Source organism: Larus michahellis, chromosome 1 (genome assembly GCF_964199755.1).
Source record: "Larus michahellis chromosome 1, bLarMic1.1, whole genome shotgun sequence".
NCBI classification, from domain to species: Eukaryota; Metazoa; Chordata; class Aves; order Charadriiformes; family Laridae; genus Larus; species Larus michahellis.
The window spans coordinates 11,505,576-11,525,318 of NC_133896.1; the positions used below are offsets into that span (position 1 = coordinate 11,505,576).

The 19,743-nt window shown below is 36.1% G+C and overlaps 1 protein-coding gene across 7 annotated transcripts in view; it reads left to right on the forward strand.

Annotated features, from left to right (window-relative positions):
* CACNA2D1 (calcium voltage-gated channel auxiliary subunit alpha2delta 1) overlaps positions 1-19,743 on the forward strand; it is a 426,351-nt gene that overhangs the window by 223,310 nt on the left and 183,298 nt on the right. For all 7 annotated transcript variants that reach the window (XM_074592546.1, XM_074568628.1, XM_074572617.1 and 4 more), the window contains exon 5: positions 5,028-5,072. In XM_074592546.1, coding sequence (XP_074448647.1) covers positions 5,028-5,072 — 45 coding nt within the window. The remainder of the gene's footprint in view (positions 1-5,027; positions 5,073-19,743) is intronic.

Here is a 19,743-nt window from a genome sequence, read left to right on the forward strand (position 1 = left end):
ATTATATAGAACTAAACCAGTATTATTAGTATTTTTTATTGCTCTGTGCTGAGCAACAGGACTCCCAGTTCTTTCACTAGTGTTCTATGTCTTTTCAAAGTGTGTGGAACTAGTATGATTTTAAAATGCTTTCCAAATGTCTGTCTGTAATTCTAAGGACTTATTTTTAAACTGAACAGTCAAAATCATGCATACATTAGTAATATTTTGGGGGTATTTTTTCTTGGTTTTTCATTTTTTATTGTACCTCATTGCTTGCAGAACAAAATAAACCTTGTTGGTATCACTACTAGCCGGTTAACTGCAATATAAAGGAACTTTTATACTTTGCCTCTTTTTTGTTGCTTTAGTGAATTTTGTATAAAGTACTTAGAAGTTATGGGAAGGGTGCTGTTTTAAAACAAAATTCAAATAATCATATCTGGCCTTAATTTTAAATTATAAAACATGCACTGATAATTATGCAGTAGTATATATTTGCAGTACAACCTACTGCAGTAATTTTAGGTTTGCCTCCGGTGGTTCGTTGAAGAAAATGTTTGAAGTGTGGAGACCTTTAACAAAAACTCTTCTGTTTTCTTTTCTGAGGCAGTTCATTATCTCCCAGCATGTCTGTAGCAAATAAATTCATGGAAAAGAGTGTTATTTTTTGCTTCCACATTTTACCTATGATTGTTTCAGAACTGCTGCTTTCAGGAAAAAAGGGTAATTGTGATGTCTGTCTAAATTAACACATTACATTAATTCCTTACTATGTGAAAAACTGCAGAAAATTGGGTTATCCCCCTCCCCCTATTTAAAAAAAAAAAATAAATATTTTCAGGTAGTTCATTGCAGGATCTCACCAAGTTCTAGAGTTGATTTTAGGCCTTCAGTCTCCCCTGCACGCCTAACCCTACTCTGGACTACGTTGCAGGATTAGGCAGATTCCTTAGGAAGCCTCACGTACAGACCTGGGGGCTTAAGGAATCTTAATTACAGCTTCCATGAAAGTAAGACTTCTGAATAGATAGCATTAGATCTTTGTTGAAAATCTTAAGATTTCCAGGAGTTTGTTTGTTTGTTTGTTTGCTTGCTTGCTTTCATGATTGAAACGCAAACATCTCTTTTGGGAAAGCAGATACTTCAAAAATCACACATAAAGTGTTTCCACTGAAAAAAGGTTTGACCAGTTGATGGAGTCCATATTTCATGGACAATTCTTGGAATTCTAGCATAGGATTTACAGAGCAAGATTTCCTACAGAAGCCATTACGTGGCAGTGATGAGAAGGAGCTTTCATCTTTGTCACTTGCTAGAGTAAAGGAAGATGTATAGCGTTTATCAACAAAATAGCATAGCTATATTACCACAATTTACTATGCGTAATTATCTGCAGAGTCTGATATGCCTTGTTGCAATGTAATCCTTTTGTGGTGTTCTTCAAAGACTTTGATTGAAAAAAAAAAATTATTTCCTGTGATGACAAGCCAATTTCAGCTCCATTGACATAATCCTGAGTTGAGATTAAGCATTTAACAAGTTGAATATACTAGTCTGTAAACTTAGTCTGTACAGAAAATGTGAGTGTAAGTTAGCAGAGGTGTGAATCCAAATTTCATCTGTAGATGAAAGATTATATTTTCCCGTGCTTTTCTTCTGTTTGATGAATCGGTGTTTTTCTTCAGGTCTCTAGGCACAGAGATCATAAAGACCAGAAACTTTGGATTCAGTGTGATGAAATTTAGGAATTCATTAATACTACCCAATACGTAGTGTTTCCCATTGGAATAATTTTATACCCAAAGCTGGGAAACAAAGTACTATTGAAATAAAGCAATATAACAACAATGGAACAATCTAACTTCAGCAGATAATAATGCAAATGAAAGTGTGGGAGAAAAAAGACTTTTAGGATGGAATAGAAGAAAATAGTGAGACTCACAAATAAAACATTCATGGCCTGGTCCTTAATGTAATTTTTGCATGCCTTGCGTATCCTTGTCAGATACTGAAACTGTTTGCTCTGAAAGGGGAATTAATGATGGTGAAAACTACCCTTCACTTTTCCAACTGCATGAGGTTTGTAAACTTGTATGATACCATGCTAAAGCTTCTAATTTATGTATATGGTCTCCTAGAGTAATTATGCCATAAATTTAGCTTCAGGACTGTTTTACTAAATCCTTTCATTCATGAACAGAAGTAACAGTGAGTGTGTACTCCTCTCTCTCATAGCATGACTGGATAAAGAAAAAACCCATAAATCTAGGATATTTACATTCTATTTTAGGCTTACTGAATAAGTGTGCAGTATTACCTGGTGGCAGTAGTGTATAACAGTTGGAAAATTCAAATTCTTTATGTCAAGAAGTTATTTATTAACTAAACTACTTGCTTTTGAACCAGCGACAACACAATTTGTTCTTGTCAGCCAGAAGTGGTAAAATTATGAAAAATTGTTCTCTAAAGATATAACTGATCCATGAATCTAATTTGTGAACTGTACAGCATTTAGTGTGTCCCAGGACTGTGTATTAAGAGCAATGACATATGACCAATGTCAGTGTTAGTTTATGCATTATATAGGTAATATCTCCAGGCAGGATACCGAACTACAAGATACTTATAGCCTAAAAAAAAAATCTAAGTTATTTTGGGGGTGTTATTTTAATTAACTTTGAAATGTATCGTGTTTCTGAAACATAGTTCTTTAATAGGTGATGTAAGAAATACCCTTTCATCCTGTGGAAGTAGGTAGCAATGGTATGTGGGATTCAATCAATTTAAACCAATAAATAAAATTATAAAAGAAAGGGAGAAATAAAATCGTGACAATAAAAACTCACTTTGTTTAAGTAGATAAACAGAATTGTATGCATAGAGAACAGCGTTAAAAGTCCTAGGCACTAAGAGATGCTGTGACAAGGTATACTTATATGGTAAACCTGAGCAATGGAAATGGGGTGGGGAAATAAACTGATATCTTGATGGGAGAAAATACAAGAGAAGACCTAAAAGAATTGTGCTTTTATGAAAATGTTCCTTTTTAAAAAGAAACCACTAAAAAAAATAATATATATATATTATTTTTAAATATATATATATATATGCAGATAAGGATATCTATATGACTTTTCCTGGTCTCATTTTTCTTGAACAAAAGCTTCTAGGGAAGAGATTACAGGGGAACTTCACATAACATAACACAACACAACACAGCACAAAGTGGTATGGTGAGAGGACTATTCTTTTCCCCCATCTTCTGAAGTGAAACAACCTTTTTTTATTATTTTTTTTTTTAATTAAAATGATCCTCTTGTGATGAAAACACTTGTGCTAACATTTCCAGCTAGTACCACTCAGAGCTGGATCCCTTGCAGCCCTAAATGTTGCCTGCTAAGGAATCACATGGCTTTTTGAACAGATCGAATTATTTACAGAACAGTTATTTTGTACCCAACCATGTACAAAGTAAAGAGATTCCAAAGAAAATTGAATCTTTTGCTTCTTCCGACTTCCTTGAAGGCTTCCACGAGCATTACATGGTCTTTTCTTTACAACCATCAAGTCTTCAATGATGAAAGGAATTTCCTCCTGCGTCTGTAGCACGCTGTGGTCTGGCTGAGTTACCACATACTGATGCAAACCCAACGGAACTGTGGGTAGAAGAGTTTCTTGATGGAAAAGTGGAAAACTGCTTTTTGAGAGAAAGAGGAAGAGGATGAGTTAATGTTAATAGCATTTACCTCAGAATGGCATTTAACTCATCTATAATATATTTCAAGTTTGGATCTCAAAAAGATCATAAAAGAGAATGAAAAATGTCCTTATTTATGAAGTGAGCAAAAACGATGGTTTATAAAGGTGAACTGCATTACCTTGTAGCACTTGTCATGGTACTTTTTAGTGTGATTAAAGATTGTTTTTGGTTTACCCACTTGAAAAATTATTACTGAAGTCATCCTGTTGGTATTTATAAAAGAAAAAATATTTTTTGTGGTCAACTTTTTATTTAGATACATAAGTCCAAAGGTATTACCATAAACATAACTGAAAATATACATTAAAGCTATTTTTAGAGGTTAACAGCAATTGCCTATTTTAAACAAAATGCTGGGCATGAAGAAAAGTAACTTCTCCATTTCTTTATTTTTTCACAATCTGCGAAGGGAATTTTAAAAAATGACACATATGTGGATATATTTATTTCATACACAAATGCACATAACAATTGCTTACTTTCATTCAAAAAAGTATAAAAGCAAATATAGGGCACATTACAGCAATTATATTTAGTGGAAAGCTACTACAGCGAGCCTAAATCTTTCGAGCTTTTAAATGGTTCAGAAATATCTCAAGAGAAAAGAAAAACCTGTTCCTCAGGAAATACACCAATTTTCAAGCCACTGTAGACATTACAGTGAATGAAGTTTCTGACTGATTTTGCAATGGAAACTAGTAATCTTCTCCTCCGGTGCTTTGCTTGAATTACGTGGTACGGTATTTCCACAGAGTTGCCAGGATCCACTCTGTGCTACAACAGCCAGACTCCCCTGTGATGCTTTTTCCCAGGTCTTATTTTCACAGTGGGAGGCGAATAAAACAATAAACGTGTGTGCAACAAGTACTCAACCCGCTCAGCAATGCCCATGCATCGTGATATCTACTGCCCGCTAGATGTCACGGCGCATAAATCACCTAATTGCAGAGTGAAATCATCCTATGTCTGTAAAAGAAATGGCTTACAGAGGTCTTTTATGAGCTCTGGATTTTATCCAACATTGTCTGTACTTTTCTAGTTGGATTTTTAAGTGACTTTTGTATCTTACTAGGGAAGAAGCGTTAAATTAATGTGGTTTAACAGGAGCATGGGGAAAAAAAAAAAAAGAAACAGAGAACAAGCAAAGATCCAATTCCATCATATTCCAAAGAGAATACATAAAGAAATGTGGGTTTATTTTAAAATGTATTTTAGTACAAATGGTTGCTAGTAAACTTTATTCTCTACTTTCAAACTAACAGAATTACTTTTCTTTCTCTTACAGAATAATGATATAATCTATTACAATGCAAAAGATGATCAGAATGATGTAAGTAAAATGTTCCTTTTTGTTTCATTGCCTGTAATCTCAGAAAATTAAGGGGTTGAAAACAATAATGAAAGTCTAAGACTAGCATTTAAATATTTTGCAGAAGCGAGAAACTTAGAAATGTTCAAAAGTTTCCTCAAGAGTCAGATAATATTTTATGTTCTAATTCTCAGTGTCTTGTTCCCTTGTACAGTCTGAGTTACTGATCAGGCAGGGAACGTGCTGGGAAAAAAAAGATCCTGACAGCAGCATCATTCACTTTTTGAAATGCAATAAAATCATAATTATAGGACTGGAGAATCAAAATGATAAATGTAAATAATTTACTTTACTCTGAGAGAGCGATTTTCTGGCCCTATTTTCCAAGCTCACATTATCTTATTCTGTATTCTTTGTAAGAAATTTTTTACATGAGGGGAAAGCAGATGTAAAATGTTACTGAATAACTGCTTTCATGCACTTTGTGATCACTCACATCACTGTAATAAGCTTTGGGGAAATTGAAAATCCATTCCCAAGTTTTAGAGGAAATGTATGATATTTCAATTCCTGGTTCTACTAAAACTCTTACTTGAAGTGGTTTGAAGTTTCCTATCGGGCTTTAACTATTAAAAATCTTAATGTCTTCTGGGGAGAAGGCAAGTTATCCTCACCTTCACTTGAGATAATACAACTGCTTGTCTTCATTATAGATTTAATTTTTAAAACCATAGAAAAGATGTTGTAAATATATTAGTCAGAATTGCCAGCATGCTTCGTTTGCACTTTTTAATCAAGTATTCTTTAGAGATTGATGGCATCACTATTGTAATTGATGCTCCTGCTGTAAGGCAATTAAGGAAGGTACATAGATCATGTCAAGCAGAACTATTTGATATGCTTATCCAGAGTTACGAGTACTGGAATTCATAGATAACAAACAAGTCTACTGTCCTGAGTTTTAAAATTTGCATGCTTTAAGTAAAATTCATTAGAACGGACTGAAATTTGAAAGATATTGGTCTCTTCTGATTAAAGTCACTGGGATTGCAGGTGCTAACCACTTCAAACAGGAGTACAAAGCTTAAAATTGGATTTTGAATCTAAGTGTACCATAGGGTGATGGTAGATTATGGTGTGAAGTAAAAGAGCCTGCTTTATCTGTTATGATTTAATAGTATTGGGAAATGCCTCGAGGTCAGTACTACAACACGAATCCAAATTGGGTAGGCAAGGCACGAAAGGAAATACTCTTCCAGAGTTCACTCTCATTTTCTTTAACCTTTCTCAGGTTTTTTTTTCCCCAGAAAAAAAAAAAAAAATAAGAGGTTTATTCCACCAGATGTCTTTTTAAATTTATTTATTGCTGTGACAGTTTTATTTCTGTCTTTTTAAGCTGTTGGACTGAAGTTTATAATAACCTTTATTATTGAGTTAAGAGTAGTTCTTGTGAGCCAGGGCCTGTCTGTCCAGAAACAAGTAACTCTGTAACATGGCATCAGCAACGCAGAGTACAATAGTAAAACTCAACACCAGCTTAAGTTATTATTTTGTAATTATTTGAATCACAATGAAAAGTTTTCAGTCCTAGGACTGGAAACTATCTTTTCTGTCTTTTAGAGCACCAAAGGAATTTTTTTTCCTGTTTTTTTGTTCTCTTTTTAACACACAAGCTAGGGTTATTTCAGCCTCTTTGATTGTATTTGTTGCCTTGCAAACCTGATTGATTTAATTCCTCACTTTTTCTATTAAGAAAAAATTCAGGCAGGTCGCACAGCTAAATAGCAGTTCCCAATATCTGGTACAATTCTTGAGATCCTTAGTTTACGCAGCACACTCCCTGTGAATTATTAGCTAATTATACATATGAGCAGAAGGAGCAGAATTTAAACTGAATATCACTGTAACTTTTGCATGGGTGTTTTGGCCTAGCGAGCTAAAATGTTTTGGGGATCTGTACTGTGTGGATTTTGTAAGATACAAAAATACAGCATTAAGACTGTGGTTCGGTTTGACTTCCCAGAATGTCTATAAGGCTGTATGTGTTGAAATAGTTATTTTTCTTCCCTTCCTAATAGTCCTCAAAGAGGGAGTTAAAGAGGGAGAAGGTAAAAAAAGGAAGTTTCTTTTTGTTTTATTTTGGTTTTAATCTCTTTATTTAATTCTAATTTTAGAAAACAATGTGAAGGCAAAAGGTGCTAAGAAAGTACAGTGTTTATAAGAACTGGTTGTTTAAAAGCGTGTGCTTTTTGTCAGTCATTTAAGCTTTTGTGGCCAGCTGATCAGAACAAATGCTTTGGCTTAAGGAGATAAAAATAAAAAGTTCCCCATAAGTAGTAATTACCCCATGAAAAGAGAGAGAGTCTCAGATACCTCAGCCACGGGTATCTAGTTGTTTCAGCATATCTGCTGAGGACTGGATTTCTTCATCCTAGAGAAACATCCTCCGGTTCTGTTTCTTTGCATCCAGAGAAGGGCAACGAAGCTGGTGAAGGCTCTAGAGCACAAGTCTGATGGGGAGCTGGGGGTGTTCAGCCTGGAGAAAAGGAGGCTGAGGGCAGCCCTTATCGCTCTCTATGACTCCCTGAAAGGAGGGTGTAGTGAGGTGGGGGTCGGTCTCTTCTCCCAGGTAACAAGCGATAGGACAAGAGGAAGTGTCCCCAAGTTGCACTAGGGGAGGTTTAGATTGGATATTATGAAAAATTTCTTCAGCAAAAGGGTTGTCAAGCATTGGAACAAGCTGCCCAGGGAAGTGGTTGAGTCCCCATCCCAGGAGGTATGTAAAAGATGTGTAGAAGTAGCACTTAGGGACACGATTTAGTGGTGAACTTGGCAGTGTTAGGTTAATGGTTGGACTGATTGATCTTAAAGGTCTTTTCCAATCTAAACAATTCTACGGATCTCTGATTCCTGATATTTAGAAAAGGTAAATATTTCGTAATGATGTTAGAAGTTATCCTCCTTCAGCTGCAATATCAGTATTAACTCTTAATAAACAAAATAGGTCTCATTTGTATTATAGGAAAAGAACATTTATTTTAGAGATGTAATTTATACATGCAGATTTGGATCCCTTTAAAAGGCCCGGTATTTGAGGAATCAGTAACGTGCACCTCCTAAAAAAGTCTCTTGCATGTGTCTTGAGTTTTTCACTGTTAACATTTTTATGCAAATATTTGTTAAAAAAAAATTAAAATGTAGTAATTCTTTTCTTTCATCAGTAAAGTTGAGGCTGATTAGATAAATGCAGATTAGGAATACAAGAAAAACTTGTATTCTAATTGCAGCACTTTGTTGGGAATAGGAAGTTGTGGGTATCCTTACTGATGGTTTCCATCTCGTTTAGGTGGTAAGAATCAGTTACATACTTTTTGATAAAACACATTGAGTGTGAAAAAAGCTGGTTTTGTGCCTGTGCTGTCATTGTGATCAGTAATCTAACTTGAAAGAAGAAGCAATAAGGATAAGATATAAGATGGTGAGTGACCTGATACTGTATTTTTTTGAGAAAGCCTGCATCCAGGTCTCAACTATGTATGCAAACACCACAGAGTCTTCTCCCCTGTTCCTGCATGAAAAAATGCTTGAGAGGACTTAGGTGGCATCATTTTTATTTTAATGGAATTGTCTCTGAAGCACTGGCTAATAAAACTGCTTTTGCCCTCCATTCTTTGCTGTCTCTACAAGTTCATAATTTTTTCTCCTCCATGCTGAGCCTTCATTTTATCACAGGGCATGATATTACATTTCTCCTTCAGTACAAGTAGGAATAATTAGTAGCTGAAATTTATTTATTAAAATTAGATGTCTAAGCTAGTCACAGTGGACACCTCTAGAGAGTTGTTCAGTTTATTTTGAGATAAGTGTCTAAGGTCAGCTGAATCACTTCTAGCTGCGTATTTCTCTCTGTTGACCAGCTTCCTAGAACGGACGCTTTTAGATCTTAACTTTCAGATGTTGAAGAATTAGAAGAAATTAATCTCAGATGTTGTGCCTACCAGTTTTAATTTTCTTCATTCATCCTTTTAAAATAATAGCTTTAGCAGAAGAACAGTCCTCTAACTTAAATTCTGTGTATTTTTTTCTGGGGTATGTTAATACACTGCACTGTAGTTTGCTTTCCCTCTCTCTGTTTATGTACTGCATTCAGAAGATCCTTCTCCCTCATTTTTCACCTGCTGTCTCGATGGGCCTTTTTGAATCTAATGACTGTGTTTGCTTGGACTTAAAAAAAAAAAAAAAAAAAAGGAAAGAAAAAAAGCATGAGAAGACCAATCATTCTTTGGCCTTTGGATTTCTCAGTCTCTCAGATAAAACAATCAATTTGTAACCCCTTAGTCCATCAATCAGTAGTATACCTTCTGTACTCTTTATCCTACAACAGCAATTAGATTCTACCTGCTTATTTCCCCCACAGCGCTGTAATGTGTGAGCACTTCATGATAATTAATGAGTTTTATCCTCACAACAAGGTAGGAGGTATTATATTCCCATTTTTCATAGCACATAGGAAGATAATGGCCAAACTTGTAATTTAATACAGGTCTCAGGTTTTCATTCACTGTCCTATTCCCTAGAACCCTTTCACTTTGATATATTGCGCTGCACTTTAATTTGCAGGTGTCAACTGCTTGTGTCTTATGACTCCGGACAAATGCTGCACTGCTTTTATTGGAAAACTGAGTGGTACCACATTAAGATGCCCTTTCCCATAAGTTTTAATATGGCTTTACCTGTTTTCCCTTCTTGTCCTTTGTACTCCTCCCTATTTACAGTTGTCTTTGCTTCACTGTTCGGTTCTTTCCTCTTTTTTGTACTGGTCTCCATTTTATTTCTAGTGATTCTGCATCTTCTTTATAGATCCTTTGTAAATCTAACTTTCCTGTTTCCACACATTCAGATATCCATTTCTTCACTATGCACTGAATTGCTTGATTGCTTAATTTTCATTTTTCCTTAATGTTTCTCCCATCTCCCCTTTGCATCTTGCTCCTTTTCTTCCTATTTTTAGTATAATTTCTTGTCATTGTTTTACAAACTCCTTCTTGCACAAACTACAACAGCCTCAGGAAAAGAAAACTGAATTTTTTGAGTGGTTTAACTGAAAGGACTAAGTATGACAAATAAATGTTTCTTTAAAATGAAACCAGCTGCGCCCCGTTGGAAGTTTGCAGCTCCTCTGCAGGTCTCAGTCATTAGGCTTTGACTGGGAGCAGCCAGTTGCGTCTCCTGGCTGGAGCTGTGTCCCGAGTTAGCACAAGTGATTTATCAGAGACTGCCTTCGTGTAGTCCCTTGTTGGAATGGAGTCGTGGCTAACAGAGCAGTACTTCTTGTGTGGTTATTGATCGTGTATTAAGTGATAGTAGCGCTTTTTATTTTCTTTTACTGAATTAACGTGAAGACTGTAGAATTACGGGTCCCTTTGTGGAGCAAGTGCTTGCGCAAAATGTGAATTCACTCTGGGACTGAGGTCAATGCGTAGGTTCCACCAGAGAGAAGCAACAAGGAACATGCCTATGGCTGTTTTAAATATGAAAAACAGTTTTTTATTACTTTATAAAACTTGCAGGGAGAAATCTTTTTAAACCGGTAAGCTGGTTTTGCCACAAGGTTTAGATAGTATTCCTAATTCAGTGATGCCTTGTTATTTTAGAATAATGTGTGAAACTTCAGCTCTCTGAGTTTAAAACTGCAGCATAAAGGCGGTTGTCAAGTATGGTTTTCTTTAAATAGCAATGATGGAAAAAAATAATATATATATCTACATCCAGTTGAAAACTGTTGTAAAACTAAGAAAGGATGATTAGATGTGAATGTAAACATCATTTAAAAAAAATCCTTTTGGGTTTTAACACACCACAATTCTGGGCATATGAGGCGGAATGCATCAGATGGAGAACATAGAAAGTTTGTAATATCTTTCGCCTGCTCTTTTGCAAGTATTTTCAAAAAAACCCAACCCAATCTTCATTGGGAAAAGCGGGTAAGCTATAGCCTGTTCTCTTTCCATCCACCAAATCCATCTCCCGTTTTAAAATGGAGAGCTGAAATCTGAGAACATCTTCAAACAGGACACATGCCCCCACTTGCTTCAGAAAGTACACAGCCTATTGTACAGGGTGTTGCAGCAGGACAAGATATTGCAGATATCTGATGAAATGATATTTACATATATATTTCTCGTATTTTCTGTTTAATGTTGCATCTCTTGATGCTGTGTGGTAGAATTATGCATGTGAAAATTTCATTGGAAAACACCATTTAGCACTTGGTTTAGGTGATTTTTTTGTACATTCTTGGAGTATCGTGATACCAAAATGGCTGAATTTGTAAACGGACTGAAATATTGCTTGACTGATGGAGACATTTTGAATTTGAACTGACAACTTGGGCTGCATCTGTCCCAGAATTATTCTGATTCTTGGCAATATGACCTGAATTTTGTTGAGATTTTGTTTGTTGTTTTTTTTTTTTCCCCTTCTCACTGCAATGGGTATTAGCTATAAAGACAAATGCCCTGTTCTGACCTTTTTTATTATAGAGACAAGGGAGGCATTTTGCCGAGGTAGTTTGCTCTTAGGCTGACCTAAGCTATAAGAGGGAAAGAACAGTTTTGGTTGTATAAATTGTATCTTCCGTTATGGAAGACTGTCAGAGTAGGACTGTTGATACGTCCATATAGGGAATATTTTTAAGGCCTTAGAGAAGTTTCATTAGAACAGGAATTTCTAATCTGTAACTGATGTCGTATTTTTCAACTGTATTTTTATTACATAATATTACATATTTATTCAATATGTATTTTTATTAAAATACATATTGAATATTAACCTATGTCTTTTGGTACTGGCATTTAGTACTTGGAATTAATAATTAATTCTATAATACATTTAAAATTTTATGAAACGAAGTGGGGAAAATTTGATAGATTCCTATAGATGTCCCAGCCTATTTCCATTTTCAGAGAATACTCCCTGGTTGTCGCACTTTTTGATGCCTAAGGGTATTCCAAGATTCTGTCCTGTGCTTCTGAAATATACAGCATATTCTGAGATGTTACTTATTTAAGTTGTTATATTCTAGATTTCATAGAACATGCTTGCTTTGGTACATACATCAAAATACTTCCATTTGAATTAATATGTTTGAAAGTGACCTGCCCAAAAAGGAGTAGATAGATAGATTTAGAAGATATAGAAAAATTCTGTTACAAGATAGCACAAATCATCTTATCATTAGTACAATGGGAGGAGGAGTAAGCAGGAAAGCCATATTTTTATTTTCTCTAGTCTTACCTCTGTTGTTCATACTTTTTATATAAGAGGGCTTATTGTTCTTATTTCTAGTAATTCCATGGTACCTTGACTTCCAGGCCTTTTAGGAAAATGCATACTCCAGTGTTTTTGCTGTGCACTTTCCTCTCTCACATCTGCAATCCAGTGTGATGATTTCTAACAGTGTGATTTGGATGCCATTCTTTGGAAAATGAGCATCAGAACTGACAGTGAGGGCATGATTGTCACTGCCTGCTTTAGTACCAAGACTTTATGCATTGTTCACTGAGAAATGTGTGCCTTTTACCAGCTATCACTGCAAAACATGTCAGGTCTTTCCAGTTCAAGGCATTATAGGTAAGCTGGAGTCCAACCCATAGGGAGAAAAGGCATTCCTTTGAGCTTCTTATTGAAATTATAATGATCTATTGCTACAGAGAGCAGGAGTTCTTGCTTTTTTTTTTTTTTTTTTATTCTGGTTAAAAAGCTAGGTGTCAGGTTTGTATTCCTTTATTCAAATTTGTGCAAGTCTTCTATTCTCCCAAATGAATATATGTTCGAGGCTGCAATGAAAAATACATGATAATGAAATATATGACTGCCCCAAAGCTATCTCCTACCTGTGAAAGAGACTTATGAAATAGTAATGGCAAGAGTGATAACTGTAGTTGTCAGTGTCCTAAAAAAGATGAGGATGTTCTTAATGTGGAGAACTCTACCTTGAAGGCAAATTTGCACAAAAAAGCAGTGCTTGAAGTCTCCCCGTGGAGGCTGAGTTTATGTCACACCAAAGATCAGAATTCAGCCCTAAAGCTAGTGATTCATCAGCTTAATGGAAAATTCCTTCCTTCAGGATATTTCCTACTAATATCCAAGCATGAGTGATAACAATTGCAGTGAATGCAGTGATGTTGTTTATTGGTAACTAAAAGCAATTCCAAAAGCTGAACTTGTTACAGAATATTTATAGCATTTGAAGTAGTGTTTTTTAGCGAGCGCTTTGTTGCCTGATTATAGGTAGCAATGTTTTGACATGTCACTTTGAAACGTGCTGGTCACATTGAGATTTTGAAGCGGTATAAAAGAACCCAAATAACTGAATCTGATGCTTTCATGTTGATTGAAGGTAGAAGCAGGCTTTGAAAATTGCAAGGCAGATCAAGAAAACTGGAATAGAGCACTTATAATATTTTAATAAGATTTACTATTAAGACTCAAGATAGCTAAATGACCAAAATCTTTGAGTTGTGTTTTCAAGTTTAAGTTTAAAAAAAAAAAAAAAAAAGAAAAAATGCTGATAGGTGTGTCCTCTGTGGTTCTGGTGATCTACTGCTGACCCATATCTCAGATGAAATAAATGACCCATTGAACCCTTCATCAGAGGTATGGTTGTGATGAGGTAAATATTATACTTACAAAATTGGCTTTAATATTCAGTTTGTATATGGGGCAAAGGAGACGCTCCGTAATCTCCATTCTGGGAAGTGTATACAATTATTACTAGTTGATTGGGAGGTTAATTTTAGCTTTGCGTTCCTCAGATGACACGAAAAGCTGCCTTGCTAGGAGACATAATACCACATTGGCTTTCTTGGAGACACTTTCAGAGTGGTTTATGGTTCTCAAAGTATCCCCAGACAGGAAATAATCTATGTATTGCACTGTTTGGGGATTATCAGGCAGCTCCCTGTGGTGTAAGTGATCTGAAATGCAGTTCCTCACCTGCTCCTGCCCTGCCCCTGACTCTGCAAATGAGAGTATTTCTGAACTGGCCGATATCATCTGTAAAAAGGCTGGATCGTTCTCCCTGGCTTTTCCACATACCCATTCTCAACACGCTCTGTTTTTTGGAGAACAGATGAAAAAAAATAGACTGAAGAAGGCAACCATACCTAATATAAAGCATCTCATTTATAGGTGTTTATAAGTGGATCAGTCTACTCTAGGAAGTATAAGGCTTTCTTACTGTACCCAGCGTTATCCTTTCCTGCAGTTCTCTTCATTAACATCTCTAATTTCCAGCACTTGCCCTAAGTATGGCAAAGCAGCAGAGCTTCAGAATTGAGGCCTCTTATTTTATGCAAGGTCATTTACTCTGCAGTTCTGCACCTGAGTCATGCCTTGAGTAGGGCTGAGTAGGAGGCAAGCTGGGGTTTAGCTTCAGAGACGTTTCTTGCCCACGTGGCTTTGAAAGGCCATCTGTGCTTCTGCTTCTGTCTTGTGACTTGAAGTCTTTCAGAGATTTTAGCATTAGTATGTGAAAGCGCAAATTACAGGTACCCTTGCAGCTCTCCTTTGTGGCGTGTATTGCAAAGGATTTTTGATCCAGTGAGGAATTACATTGTCCAGACCCAAAAAGCTTTTGAACTCAGCTGCAGCTGACCTTTTACAAAAGTATTTTTGCTGCCTTTTTTTTTTTTTTTAGTTCTTTCAACATCTAAAAGTTGACTTGTTTCTTCTTCCTTTTTTTTTCTTTTTCTTTTTTTCTTTTCTTCGGTGGGTATTTTTTGTTTTTTTTTATTTTTTTGCCCCCTTATAATGTGATTCTCTTCTTGCGCAGAATGAATATCTTTCTAAAGTTTCCCTCAGTCTCTGGGAATGCTATTCTTCTAATTTATTACGTTGTTGGTTTTCACCATACTAGCATTTTTAAAAACCATATAAATAGTCTTACATAGTGTTATGTCACTTTACTTAAATTATTATACGGTATTTAGTCTTTAGGGAAAGTCTATGGTCCATATGTAACCCAGAGATCAGTGTGTGGTTTAGTGTTACCTACCGCTTTTGTCTACCTAGATACAGCTCGGTTTTAATTAGCGAAAAGCTGCATTATATTTATATCTGCATGAATTAGTGAGTGATGTTTGTATAGTGTTTTGAGCCCCATCAGTGTTAACTCAGAGAATCACAGAAAAAATTAGATTAGGAGCGCTTCTGGAGTTGAGGTAGTCCAACTTCCTTCTCAAAGTAGGGCTTTACTGTTATTAATGTTGTTATTGACACAGTAGGCGGCACAAATTAAGAAGAAAGAGCAATAACCAATTAGTGTGCTGCAGGATGTACAAAATCTGGACCCAACCAGTATGACTGTAGATAAGAATGTGCTGTGAAACAGGATCAGTTGATGGCTTAGCAAAGCATGGCAAAGACAACTGCATCAGATGAAAAAATCAAATTAATTAAATGTTCACATTCAGTGGGTATTATAACTAATTCCCAATGAAGCATTAAGATGATTTAACAGTTCTTATTCTCCAGGGATATGATCTTTAATCAGATGTGGGGGTGGTAAAAGGTAGGCAGTGTAATTTATTCCAATAAACAGTAGAACAGTCTCCAGTTTGAAATTTAATTGGATGATGTATGAAAAATCTAAATTATCCAGAGTGCATTTGTGTCTCGAAGTTGTAGATGACCAAGTATTCTATGGGACTTTGTCAACAATGGATTCTTTTTTTTTTATTTTTTATATTGCATATGTTTGATCACTCTAGTGGGATGTGAATGCAATAGTTTGAAGGAGGCTATGAATTTTAAAAGTATTTTTTTAATAATTCACTGGGCTTTTCTGAACTGCTCGTAACATTTTAATCAGTTAGAGTAAGATATGCTTTTATTTTAATATTCATGGTGTGTTGGCTAATAACATCATTTCAGCCAGTAAAGCCACTATCAAAGTCGGTACTGAAGTAGGCAGTTCTGTCCAATACATGATACCTTAAGAGCAGGCAGAAAAATCACTCTTAGTGAACACCCTAGTCCTAAATTCCTGAGTTTTCCCAGGCCATCACTCCATATAGAAAAGAATCAAGGTGAGAGGTTCAGATGGTGTTACACATCACGACTCCTGAACTCCTCACCAGGATGTATGACCCAGCAAGGTTATGGAGATGTTGCCTGAACGTTCAAGGATGGAAGGGATAGAATTAGGAAAGTCAAATTTCGTCTGAGGTTTGTATTGGTGAGGGACATCAAGAGCAACAAGAAGTGCTTCTTTAAGGACATTGATATCAAAAGGAAAGCTAAAGAAACTTCTCAATGGGAAGGGAACCTTGCGGCTAAGGTCATAGTGAGGATGAAGTACTTGGTGCCTTCTTTGCCTCAGTCTGCCATGTGCCTTCTTAGCCTGGCAGCAGAACCGTGGGAGAGAAGCTATTCCTACAACAGCAGAAGGTAGATTTAGGGACACCGAAGCACATCAGACATACACAAGTCCATGGGACCAGATGGGGTTGATCCAAGGGTGTTGATGTTGTTGTGAGGCAACTCTCCATCACCCCCGGAACAATGTGAGGATTGGGAGAGGTTTAGGGTGACTTAAGGAGTGGGTAGGAAATGGCACGCTTATCTTTAGGAAGATAAATATGCCTTATATGTCTTATGTGTTTAAATATTTAAAATAAATATTTCATTTTACCTGGCATTGGAGTTAAAGAGAAAATAGGAGAGGACAGAAATGAATTTTTACATACTGATGTTACTAGAGCAGACTTTACTCAGTTTTGCTGTGAAGGTCAGCTGTAATCTGCAATCATGAGAATAGAACATAACTTTCAGTTCTTTTCTGATTATTGAATAAGAAATCAAGGTTTCGACACATACTAAGTCCAACTCACTAAAAAATTGTGTCAGTTTTAGGAAAGACAAGCTGTTTGCATGGATCTTTGAAATAAATTACGTTAATTACTAATATCCTTAGGAGAGTTCAGATTTTCAGCTCCTTATCCTGCCACCCAGTCTAACCTCCTTACCGTTACCTTGTTGGGACACTTAAAGTCGAGAGTCTCTTTGCCTTTTCAAATCAGAGCACGTGCATTGTGGCTTTGGGCCCGTGGCTGCGAGCAGGTGGTCTCCTTGAGCTCAGTTGCAGGAAGAAAGTGTCTCAGGCAACGTATACTTTCAGTTTCCAAGTAAACATCAAGGACATGGAGGAATGGTCTTGGCTTGCAAGATGAAATAACAAATTCCATTTGGTAAATTTGGAAGGAATCTGAATTCTTATTTTCAGTTTCAAAGTGTAAATCCGAACATGTGTGTACTCCACTTCCTGTGGAAAAAGTATTAGTTAAACAAATTTTAATTTTTAGCATGATGTACTGCCATGTTCTGCACCATTTGGACCACTGATTTAGCATCAAATTCCTTCTTTAATACTTGACCAGCTATACGCGGACTACCACTACTTGCTGGGTAATTGTTCATCATATCATTGAAAACAGGCTGTCTCTGCCAGTTTCCTACCTGCAAAATTGTACAGAACTTTTATTTAATGATTTTTGTAAGCGATAGCTAGAAAATGCAAGGGTAGGTCCTGTAGATATGAGTCAAAATAAAAACTATGTCAGTCCTTTGAGTGTTTTTCTTTAATTCTCAATGTATTGCTACCTTTTTGTCTTAAGTTTGGTTTTTGGTTTTGCTGTTTTTTTAGCTTATTGCCAAATGATTTCTTACATCTCGATTGTCAGAAATTAAGAAAATAGTTATATTATTCACAAGAAACTATAATTGCCTGAGTCATGGTATTTAAGGCACACTCCTAGATGGGATGTCAACTCTTTCAAATAGAAGATGGTTTTCATAAGCTTGAATTTCTCTTTTGAAACTTTCTCTACCCGAAGAAATTAGGAAAACCCAGTCTTTTTCATTTGTTTCTCTAAAATGTAATTCACTGAAATGCCACAAGAGAGACATATTTTCGTAGAATCATAGAATAGTTTGGGTTGGAAGGGACCTTTAAAAGTCATCTAGACCAGCCCCACCCTGCAATAAGCAGGGCCATTTTCAACTAGATCAGGTTCTTCAGAGCCCCATCCAACCTGACCTTGAATGTTTCCAGGGATGGGGCACCCACCGCCTCTCTGGGCAACCTGTGTCAGTGTTTCACCACCCTCATAATAAAAAAAAAAGTAAATTTTTCCTTATATCTAGTCTAAAACTTCCGTCTTTTAGTTTAAAACCGTTATCCCTTGTCCTATCACAATAAGCCCTAATAAAGAGTCCATCCCCAGACTTCCAAGTACTTATGTTTGATAAATAAATTACATCAAGTATTCATTTATTCATGAAACAAAATTCATGATGCAGTGAATTTTGTGAATAGGTTGGGATACAAAGAAAAGAAAACACTATTATGTTTGGGATATATAGTAATTTTGCGGGTATCTAAAAGTCCTGATCAGAAGCTGTGAACAATGAAGGTCAGACAAATGAATGCACAGAGTGGGTTTTGAACCCGCTCTATAAAAAAATAATACAGTTGTGTAAACAGCAGAAAGGGACAAGTCTGTAAGTAGGTGCATAGAAATGATTAACAACAAAAGATAGTTTGCATTCCGAAAAATGTTTGAGGCAAATAAATGTTTTTTAATTAATATGACTTGATATTTGACATGTACAAAGGTTATTCAGTTGGCAGAATGTTGAAAATAAAATTGGCTGCTATATAACTTTATTTTTTTTTAAAAAGTAGACCCTCAATCCAGAGTTCCATTCACTTTCTTACCGACATACAGTAACCAACTGATACATTAGAAACATATGGAAGCAGTAAAAGCACTGAAAAAACTCGTATTGATTTTTGGTACTTGAGCATGACACACAGTTGCAAATAGAAAACTATTTCCCTACATCTGAAGCTACCCAGACCCTGTATATATATCCTTATGTTTATATATATGAATATGTGTATATATTCTTATATTAAATAACTCTCTTGTCTAAAAAATAAAGTAAGAATATATAAGTTCTGAGATAACTGTTTTCTTATTTGGTCAACTTTTGTCCTTAAGAGTAGCCAGAAGGATTTCTCTTTACTTAAAATCTTAGTGTAGCTGAATGAAGACCGCAGTTCCCCACTGACACGCAAATAAAAAGGAAGTAAACTGCAGTTCTGTCACAAACATCTAAATGCACTTGCCAGGTTTCCCACAGCTGGAAAATCACATCTATCAAAAAGGAAATAAAAAAAGGTATCAGAAGGCAATGCACTCATGACATTATCTAAATGCTATGAAAGTGCTGTGGCTATTAGAAGTGCATTTTAGCTGCCTCTTCAAAATTAACTTCCCTCTATCTTGTCCTTGGAAGAGCCATTCCCGTCCTCCACTTGCTGCAGGCATATTGCTGAGCCCTGTGCTTCAAGCGACTTTTCATTTTACTCTCCCCGGCAGGCCCAGCTGTAACTTTTTAGTGGGGCCAGAAGCAGTGTCGGAGGGGCTGCGTATGTAGTTCTGCTGGAGTGCTTTCCTCAGGGAGGGAAAAAACCCAACAAAACAGCAAAACTGATTTTGAGTAAGGAACTGAGTGTAGGAAAAATTCTGTGCTTATTTTGTATATGGTGGCATTCGTTTGCACAGACTACGTCTGGGAGTGGACTAAAAGAAGCATAGGCAGCGAGACTCAATTGTCCAAAATT